Raw genomic sequence first — 10658 nt, 5'->3', positions numbered from 1 at the left:
TATTTAATAAGGGTATTTTAGACAATTTGAAAGATTACTACATTTCTTAATGGGAAAGTGGACTACAATTTGGGACGGACGAAAAAGGAAAACAAGACTAACAAAGTGGGACGGAGGGAGTATTATTCATCTCAAATAAGTATAACTAAAATTGTTATAGAGGGTAAGTTTGGAATGAATGGCTAAGCATCTACTAATTTTTTTTTTTTAATAGCAGAGAAATATGCGTATTAGAAGTCATATAAATTGTTGCACAGTTAGGCTTCTATCATATGTTTTTGCTCAAAGGGTAGAGCAGACTTAGAGTGACAACCCAACAAGTTTTTTCTTTCTTAAAGCCCTCGACAAGTTTTTTCTATATGAGCAATCATCCATAGTAATGGGATTTTAGAGACAATTGCTAAAATCTTCGAATTCTGCTAGTAACATATTATGTTCTGCTTTGCTTCAACCCATTTAGATTACTTTTTTTTTGGAAATTTAATTATGATTAGGAAGTGTATTCATGAAAAATATAATTTTTTTTTTTTAGAAAATTACAATCCAAATAAAGTTTGACTTTGTGGGAGGGACAAAAGCAGTTCGTTGAATTCATTAGTTTCTCTTTACAATATATATATATATATATATATATATATAAGTGAAAATTTACCAAAAGCATGTGTAATAAATTGAAAGGGAAAAATATGATAAATATGTACCTCGAATTTTCTTTTTGTTTTGCTTTACTATCTTAGTTTGTTGTGTTAGGTGTCCCCATTGGGGTATATAATATAATGTTGTGGTGGGAACTCTTTTTTTTGTTAATAAAATATCATAATATTATTAAAATCTGTACTAATGACAGGAATTGCATCATCAAATAATATACCCTGTTTGGAAGGTGAGTTTTTGGAAATTTATCTAAAATTTTACTGTAACTTACTGAAGAAGTTTTTTAAAAATTTTTTGAAATGTGTAGATTTTTGAATATTTTGAAATGTATAGTTTAAAAACTTTAAGAAATTTTTTGATGTTACTGTAGCTAAAGTTTTTTAAAAAAACTTGTAGCAGACAAACTTGGCAAAAAACTTGGCTTCCTAACTCGTGGAATTAGTAACCTTAGCTGATAGCAAATGCCAAATTTCTTCAAATCAAATGGGGTTGTGCCGGCTTTTGAAGTTAAATTTGGGATTAGGTTTAACTAACTAATTTCAAAAGTCTGGAAAAAAAAGACAAAAACGCAGGGGAGGTATATGGGGTAAGTGGGTTCTTCTTTAAGGCCTAGTAGAGGCTTCCCTACTAAATTTCCCGTAGTCCCACATCGTTTCTTTGGGGTTGGGTAGTTAAGTCCTCAAGTTTACCTCAAGAGTTGTCGATTTTTGAAGTTAAATTTGGAATTAGATTTAACTAACTAATTTCAAAAGTCTGGGAAAAAAAAATGGGGTCGTGGAAATAAAGGTTAGTGACTTAAATTGTTCAACCGTGATTAATGAGGTTCTGGTGGGCTGTAATTGGAGGAAACTATAATAGAGGGTTATTGTTGACACTGGAAGTCCTCGTCCTTTAAATGGGGGTTGGTAAAAAGAAGGCAATTGACTCTTCAAATTTCAACCCATATCAAGAACTTTCAAGCTTTTGCTTACTGACTCTGCCAATCTTTTTTTTAGGTGTTAAGGAAAGCCACAGGCTCGTTACTCTCTTGATCTTTTCTAACAGAAGTTAGAAATTCGACTTTTATAAATCTAGATTCCAGAAAAAATCTCAAAAGTCGGCAATTTTTGAGGTCCTCCCAGGAACTTATAAATCCAAACCCAACCCTCCCCAGAACCGATGTGGGATGGTAATCCCACAAGGGCAAGTCAGTAGGCCCGCTATTGCTAAGAAATAAAGACTCCCCACGAAATTCAGTATAACTACCGCTGCAGGAATTTGCCTCTTGACCTTTCGTAACAAAAGTTAGAAATTCGGCTTTTATAAACCTAGATTTCAGAAGAAACCTCAAAAACCGACAATTTTTGAGGTTCTTCCAGGGACTTATAAATCCAAACCCAACCCTCCAAGAACTAATTTGGGATGGCAACCCCACGAGAGCAACACAGGCTCGTTAATCAAAAAACACTTTTTTAAGATGTGGTACGTGAAAAGTGAAAAAGTAATTGAGAAATATAATAAAGAATATCCTCACAAGGACAGTCTAAGATTCCACTCGTTCCCTTATGCTTGGCGGTAACTATTTATTTCAACACTTGTATTAAAGAATTATATATAAATCCATAAACATCTAAATGTCATTAACTGCTAGTGCAGAAGCAACGAATTAGAAACATATACTATTAAAATATAAACTTATTGGTTTTGTTTACGAAGCACAAGTCAAGATTTTGTAAATCAAAAGCAAATCATGTGGTGAAGTTTATCTGACTTAGGTAGAAGCAATGAATATCAATAACTTACAGTAAGGGAATAACTTACAGTAAGGGAAGGGATGAATTGAACGGTACTGACGAAGAGGGAGGAGCGTAAGTAATAGGTTTCGGATTTGAAACCTTTCACTTACATTGAAAAAAATATACAAGAAAATGTAAATCAAACGGTACAGTTTTATTATGGAGCTTTTTTATTATTTCCTTTACCAGAACAAATTCACACAGCTTGTATAACTGACGACAATAAAGTTCTGAAAAAAAACATGATGAGCATAATGTAGCATAATGGACAGGTTTAATATTCGATAATGTCACTAAAGTAGAATGTGAAGAAACAAGTCAGGTGATTATTTGTAGTTGGTAAGAATCTTAACCAAACCACTCTCAAGTCTCGACTCTAATACAAAACTTGTTTGCAGATAGAATTTAATTTAATGGCGAACTCCCAGAATTTCTTTGATTGATTTACTATGAATTTGACATAGAAGCCTTAGAGGAAATTGGACATGTTGACTTCTTGAGCTCTGAAACCATTACAGAAGTGATGGGCTTTGACAAACTAGATAAGTGTGGGGAAGAAGTGTCCCTAAGAAACAAAAAGTTCGAAAGTGTTGAAATCTTTGTGAGGTATTGCTACGATTGTAGCTGCCCACCAAAAGAAATTATTACCATAAAATTTTGCAATTCAACCAAGGTGAGGTTGTCAACGGAGTACTCTTTCCCCTCCCCCCCCCCCAACAATAACAAGTGGATAACCTGTTCTATCCTAATTTACAGGAAGAGCCTCATACAGACCTGACTAAACTAAAAAGATGTTTTGGCACCATCCTTAAATTTTGTTAGGTAGAATTTGACCCCTCCCCCCACCTATAATCCAAAAAAGGATTTAAGTCCCTCAGTGGTTTGTCAACGGAGTACTCAAAGGGTCAAAGACCACTACAAAGTACAAACAATCTTCGACAAATCACGTCAAAGCTGGCCAAGAAATTGACCATGAAGTGAGAAGGAATTGCTTATGAGCTGTGTGGTAAATCTGCATCCTCTAGGAAGTACATTATTTACACCATAATAGCGTTTCATGTCTCTAGTGGAAGGACAATCAAAATTTGACCCAAAAAAAAGAAAACCGTTATGGTACCAATCTCATTCTACTCTATTTCCCTTATTTTATCGATGTTAAGTTTTGGCAGCAAATTAACAGCCAAAAATGAGCCAGAATTTCTACACTCCTAGAGGTGGTATAATGACATATTCTAGGGGATGGTATACAAAAAAATGTTTCGAGGTAAACTGACAGTGCGTAGCCAAATATACTTAGTAGTAATACAACCTTGAAGTATAAAATATTACAAAGGAAGCCGTGTGTATTTCTATTTCTCTCACTCGAATGGGAATGTTTTTATAAAGTAAGAAAAATGAAACGAAAATACAAAGAATTTCCCATTAGACCTAGTCAGCTAGACACAAGAATGTTTGAGGGATTGTTACTGATGAAATCTGGCTGGCAAAGATGGTTTCGGCACATCTTTGGCACCCGACGGCAATGATATACCCAATGCGCACATCAGGTTCCTCCAACAATGTCACAAGAAAGAACCATCCATCATTGCACACAAAATGCAAATAACCTGCTGCAGCTATTTGCAGAGAAGGGAGAGGTCTTCAATTAGGGTTCCAAAGTAATTTTCTGCTTGGGGCTGGAGGTGCCAATCCAGGAATATCCCGAATGTCTTTGTTGTGTGGATTCACAATCTGGAAATTCAAAAGTGTGAAAAAACTCAGCGGTATAAAGCCAATTACCTCTTTTAAAACAACTAATAATCATAATAGTAAATGAAGCAGAAGAGAAATACAGGTGTAAATTACCTAAAACATAGAGTCAAATGAACAAGAACTTAATTTATGTTAATTTACTCCTATGTTTTGTATGCTGCTTCATTAACTTTTCTATCCTAACAACTTCAAATCCCAGCCATCTGCTCCACAAATCGTAGACACCCAAGGGCCCGCAAAAAAGGAAAGTAATCTCTGCAAAGATTCACTACAACAGCAACAGTTTTGTATATAAGCTTGCTCGATAGCTTTAACCCTTTGTTTTTTTGGAAAGGAACAACTTATGGACACAATTTTCTTGTTTTATTATTTCTTATTCTGGGGCTATTTGGCTGCCCTGGCAAAATATAAAGGCAAGAATAAAGTATGATGAACATGAAGTTCCTGTGCAATAGACTTTATTGCCTAATAAATCAGACAGCACACCTTTGGGAATTGATGGCAAATTTCATGACAGCTGGGAAAGGTTTACTATCATGCTATCCATCAATCAGGAAGAATCAATCAACCCCAGAAATATAATTGAACATTGCAACACGTATGGGAAACTTTTTGGTCATTGAAGAGTTCCACATGGCAACTTAGAGAGAAGAGAAGTAAGCAGATAACCAACCTTCACAATTATGATGGCTATCACACCAACCACGATGAGGAAGAGCAAGCCCATAATGCATCGATCAGTTGCAACCTAGTTAAGGAATCAAAGTGAGTAAATGGAATAATATGGGGCATAAAACAGACAGAGAGATGAATACCAAATTTCAGAGATTGACCTGCCTACCAATTTCCTTGACCAACTGCGAAGCCTTCTTTATAGAGAAATGAATGGAATCCAACTCATTAACGATCCTACTCATTTGTTCAGTCTGGATGACCAATGCCCAGCCATTCAAACCACCACAATAAAGGAGAAAAAGGATAAAAAGAAGAACAATATAAGACACGCTTAAATCATAACACAGAATGGTAGAAAACTGGATGTCTGTTTCCTTTTTCTACTTTTTTCTCGGTGTGTTTGAGCAGCAACTACAAATTACACACCTGTGCCTTTAAAGCAGCTGCAGTCTCTGTCCCAACATTAATGGTCTCATGGACAACCTATCACAAGCAAACCAGACAAACAAAAGGCTTTAAATTTTTAAAGTATACTTCCAAAATATTAGCAGAACAACTGGAGTTATCTTTTATTATTGTGACTGATCTTCAAGTGAAAACACCAAAGAAACTGATTTATAGAAAGCCCTCTTGTCTAGCTGCAGCAGGCAAGAGTGTGGTTCCATTGAGCAAGGGATATACATAGGTTATATCATCTGTTTCCCAATCCAGATCAATCATTCGTTTGAATGTGGCAACTTATTGTTTGGCCCTGCACTTTTAATACACATGAAGTTTTCCATGCTTCTGAAAAAACACACTTCCCAAGAGATATTCCCCTATTTTTTTATTTTAGATTTTAGAAGCAGCACTTTGTATAGACAAATAGTTTTGCTTCTTCATGTTTAATTGTGACATTTAACATTAGTACAGAAGTACAGAAAGAAAAGAATACAGGAAGACTAATGAATAGAAGGGGAAAAGGGTATCCAATAAATAATGGAGACCATAGGTCAGCAAGAACAAGTGCAGCTAAATGTTGTAATACCACAGGTTGGGTAAATTCTCTTTTCTAATTAGACCTCAACATAGCACTGTTTATAGAATTCTGGTGGACATCATAGTAAAGAAATAAAGAGTCTCTTTTAGGAACATTAAAGTTGTTGGTCTTCCTGGAACTGCACTAACCTTTTTTGATCTCTCGATAACTTGATCTGTTTCATCCATCATCTTGTTTCCATGATCCATTAATTGTTGATTCGACATGGCTGCACTTTCACATTTTCTATCAGAAATCTTCATATACAATAGCAACAGAAAAAATGCCAACAAATTTGCTGCTAAAAGGTGCATGACAGATAGAACTCGAAAACCATAGAGAGACTATCGCTCCACTGGTGTTAAATTGTGTTGCAAATTGGGTTTTATTTTCCTTTTTTTAACCATAAATCACTTGTTGTACACAATTTGGTTCGTCTATCTTAAATTATGGAAAGAAATTTTGCTTCTGAATGTAAAAGCAAGTTACCTTTTGTTTTAAAATAATGGTTGTGTGACGCGACTATACGGACTAATATCCTTCCATTACCCCCACGCCCCCAACCCCAACCCCCAAAAGAAGGAACCAAGAAGAAAAATAGTTTTACATAACTCCTTGAAGTCAGTTACAGCCAAAATACTACTCAGAGTGGAAATAATTTTGAGAAATTTAAAACCATCCACTTTGTTACTTGGGTGGGATTGGTTCTAGATGTTTCAATGGAATGTAAATATCCAGTTGTTATTAAGGTAGTTTGGTAAAAGAGAGCTTAAATTAGCTAACAACCAAAGAAAAGAGCCATCCAGTACACATATCACCTTAATAGACTGATAGGAACAAAGTAATAGCTGCAGGAAATTGAAGGTGAAATTTTTTTATCCACTATAGAGGGAAAAAGAAGGAAGACATGGACAGTGGAGCACATTTATAGGCAGAAGCAGGTCAAACTGGGGAAAGGGAAAAGCATACAGTAAGAGCAATATTGCTTACAAGAAGCTAGCAATACATTGTCTTCGGCAAATCCTTCACCTGGCCCCTCAAAAAGCTCCACCCTCTTGTTCTCAAGATTGCTTGCATATCTAGTCCATCAACCAATATAACTCTTAACGGTTAAACCCAGAAAGGGAAGCAACAATTAATTGCAAATTCATACTGCTAACATGAAAGTAGAACTTAAATGAGCAAAGAATGGAATACATACAAAGAGGATATGAAGATAATCTGACAGATGACACAAAGATTGAACTACAGTTCAAACAATATAGCAAAATGGGTAATCTTCCAAAAATACTAATAACCAAAATTTATACTACTTGGAGATGAAAGAGGGTAAAAAATCCACAGATTGCCAAAAATTCTTTAGGCAAGAAAATGACAAATCTAAGTGTTGTCCTAGATTTGCGGTTTAATTTGATACAAACTAAAAAGAATTACAAAAATACATTAATATATTCCCCAAGAAGTTAGTCTTTTGTCATCAGTTCCTTCAATGGGAAACATAAACTGGTTAAAACCACACTACCCAACACTGAAAGCCAGAAACTTACTGTTCAGAAGAATCAAATGAATGGTCCTAAAACGGCAGCCACAGCCATCCAGGACCAGTCTGAATTGCATATCCAATATAAATAACTTTTCATCTTCTTCATTATTTCACTCAAGTTTGTGATACAACCACTCAGTCATTTGTTGCAAAGAAGTTTTGTCATGAATGATGACAAAATGAATCGCAAAGAACTTAATCAACAAGTACATAGCTGCTATAAATCCCAAGGGGATAAGAATCCACAAAATTTTCTATTCACCAAAAGATAATACATATTAATATCTTAAGGAACTAAAAGTATAGAAAACATAATCCGTTAAGAGGAAAAGAATGAAATTGAATAAAATTTCACCAAATATCCAAAATCTAAAGATAGACTGGAAAGATGCTTCAAAAATTGGAATGCTAACCGCACAAGGAACTTACTGCTTTTTCAGCGCAACATATGAGTTTAATTCTTTTATCTGCACAAAAAGAAAGAAAACATGGTTACTAGCCTAGAGTAGTCCACATGCTAAATGGAGTTACTACATCAGTGATTCATTGGTTAAAAAACAGAGTCAACTGATAGAACCAATGGTTAATCGGTTAAACAGAATATTTTGATATTAAACTAAAATAATTGCAATGTATCAATAGGTTTTGGTCTTGAAATAAACATTGTCAATTTTATTAAGATTCTAACTGTTCAGTACTAATTTAAGCTTTCACTAATACTACTGCTAGTAATGCTAATGTCATAAAAATTTCAAAAAGATCAGGATTTTTATGTGCAATTTTAAGTTAGTTTCTACATTTCCTCTTAAATTGACAAATTCATCCAAAGATGTTCAACAGAAAGCTCAGCAGTGCATGGAATTCTGGTTTAGATGATAGTTTTCCTTGCAGTGAAGTATATTTTGACAAGTCAATATCCTTGCAATTTTCTAAGAAAGACTTGAATAGTTTGACATATGATTTATAGAACAATTCTTCATTAGATTGGAGTGGAAATGGTGCTAACAGGTGCGGATTGGTGAAATCCATGTAGAAACCTTTTCATATGTCAAAGCATTTGTACACTTGCAAACTTTTATGAATGCTCTTTTAGTTCAGTTGACTGCAGGCATTGGAAGGTAGAGGGATGGTCCAAAAAAAGAAACAGATGCACAGTTACACAGCACCAGTTTTTGTGAATAGAAAAGCTAAGAACAAAATCTCACCATTGATTGCTTCTTTTCATTCAAAATCTTGCTGGTCTCTGAATCAATTTTGAATTCCAGATCCTTCAATTCTCTATCAAACTCTTTAATAAGCCTATAAATAGGGAGAAAAAATAGTAATCAAGAGCAATTATGAGATAGATGTCATTAGATCAAGAAAAAATAAAAATAATAAACAAACAAAGAAAAGAAGTTCTATACTTGCCATTTCCCAGCCCTGAAGACCACTATACTTCTACTGGAGTATTCATTGAAAAGGGTAATTTTAACCGAAAGAGAAACGGATTTTTCTTCAAATTGAAAAACAATCTCCAGCTAATCTTCCATTGCTCATAAGGCCAGAAACAACTTAAGAGGACCATGCTAAGAGATCATAAAGTTTAAGAAAGTACAACATACCTGAGTACAGTCGCAGGATCTTAAAGCAAAAAGTAGCAACCCAGACATGGAATGATTTTACATCAATAACTATTAAGTGAAGACCACCTAATCTAGCAGGCTTAGCGTACAATGGTGAAGCAGGATTTTTAAAAACAACTGGGTCAGCTGGATGCCGCATTCGAATGTAGAAAAATAATTAAAGAACCAGACGTGGTTTTTTTTTGGGTGAAAAAGGGGGGGGGGGGGGCACTGTAATCCATAACCACCTTTGACCAGCCCCAGAAACTACCAACAGAAGGATAGATGTTCTCATTCGCCTCTAAAAATGAAAAGACTATTCCTCCACCATTCTCTGTTTAAGAGATCAAAGCACAATTATTCCGAGTCTTTAGGTTTCTTCTTGTTCTTCCAGCACATAAGCAAGCTGCTATTAACCAGATTCTTTACTCTTCTTTCTTCATAATATACTAAGCTAGAGTATAAATAGCACGATCAGAATTAGTTTGGACTGTACATGCAGCAATATAAACACAAACTATACACCTATTACCACTAATTTACACTAAAGCACCTAATATTTACCTTTTGCAATCGCGCATCTTCTGGGTGAGCTCCTCCAACTGTCTACTTTGCCTACTCGTATCCTTAATCTTCTCCAATTTCTGAAACCCATTTCTGCAATACAAACATCATTTTTCCTAAATCCATCTGGAAATTGCGAAACAAAGCTGAAAACTAAAAGTTGCAGGCAATCAAAACCTCCTTAACAAAATTCTCAAAAAATCCCATAACTTTCCTGTTCCTACGAAATAACATTCCCCTAACCAGCTCAATTAGACTACCAGTCAAGCAAAATTGACAAATTTGTAGATTAGGCGAAAAAGTAGATGCAAGTACAAGAATGTATGCATTGAGGCAGAAATGTGCGCGTAATTGACTTGATAATTCTCAGGTTTCCATAAACTTCCAAATGCAAAAGCCGCAGGTATATTTTCGTAAAAGAAAATTCAAAAAGAAGGAAATTATGCTTACGATAGAGCGCGGAAAATATCAGAAACTTGTCCCTCGATCTCTGTAAGCTCCTCGCTGACGGAAGACATCGAAGCCATCTCTTAACTCAAAAACGATGACAGATTTCCTCTTTTAACTGATAATTCCTCCAAAATTCGACAATGCCGATATTTAAAACCTCAAAAATCTAAATTTTCCTATCTATATATACAAAAAAAAAATGAAAAGAGGCAAAGAAAAAAAATTTCAGAAAATGCTTACGGATTTAAAGTTTTCAATCAGATCGCAGAAATGCAGGTTTTTCAGGGTATTGGATCTGATCGAGGGGATTAGAATTTGAAATTATTTTTTTGTTCCGATCATTTCAGAGACAAATGTTGATAGACAGAGAGAGAAAGAGATGAGCTGGGTCTCGTGATTTACAGACAAAATTTCCCCCATTTTTTACGATTTTTATTTTCTTTATTTAAATATCCGCTACAGTAAAATTCTGGTTTAGGCGTTATGCAGGAAGGAAGGAAATGGTTTGACGGCTTTGACCTTTTGCGGGAGGGGAGGTCGTTTGAAAATGAAATATTGCCCAATAAGTCCTTCAACTGGTACATGTCATTCCTTTTTAAGCCACATAATTAACAAGATACTCC

General features: G+C 35.0%; 1 protein-coding gene across 1 annotated transcript; it reads right to left on the bottom strand.

Moving 5' to 3' along the window:
• Positions 1 to 3674: 3674 nt before the first annotated feature.
• Positions 3675 to 10455, bottom strand: LOC113703446 (novel plant SNARE 11-like). The gene is made up of 11 exons (XM_072064141.1): positions 10276 to 10455; positions 10036 to 10150; positions 9586 to 9678; positions 8623 to 8716; positions 7847 to 7884; positions 6865 to 6953; positions 6024 to 6103; positions 5283 to 5339; positions 5015 to 5107; positions 4855 to 4929; positions 3675 to 4160 (listed from the first exon to the last, which is right to left on the bottom strand). The coding sequence occupies exons 2-11, from the start codon at positions 10110 to 10112 to the stop codon at positions 4071 to 4073; spliced, it is 786 nt and encodes a 261-aa protein (XP_071920242.1). The 5' UTR covers positions 10113 to 10150; positions 10276 to 10455; the 3' UTR covers positions 3675 to 4070.
• Between the last annotated feature and the right edge of the window lie 203 nt (positions 10456 to 10658).

Source organism: Coffea arabica, chromosome 8c (assembly GCF_036785885.1).
Source record: "Coffea arabica cultivar ET-39 chromosome 8c, Coffea Arabica ET-39 HiFi, whole genome shotgun sequence".
NCBI classification, from domain to species: Eukaryota; Viridiplantae; Streptophyta; class Magnoliopsida; order Gentianales; family Rubiaceae; genus Coffea; species Coffea arabica.
Note: the sequence above shows the minus strand (reverse complement) of the source record. Positions and strands in the feature narration are given on the sequence as shown.

Coding starts and splice junctions, on each gene's coding strand:
- LOC113703446 (XM_072064141.1), bottom strand. CDS start 10,112: ATGGCTTCGATGTCTTCCGTCAGCGAGGAGCTTACAGAGATCGAGGGA. Junction 6,954..7,846: donor TATGTTGCGCTGAAAAAGCA/GTAAGTTCCTTG, acceptor TTGATGGACTAG/ATATGCAAGCAATCTTGAGA. Junction 4,930..5,014: donor TCAAGGAAATTGGTAGGCAG/GTCAATCTCTGA, acceptor TTCCTTAACTAG/GTTGCAACTGATCGATGCAT.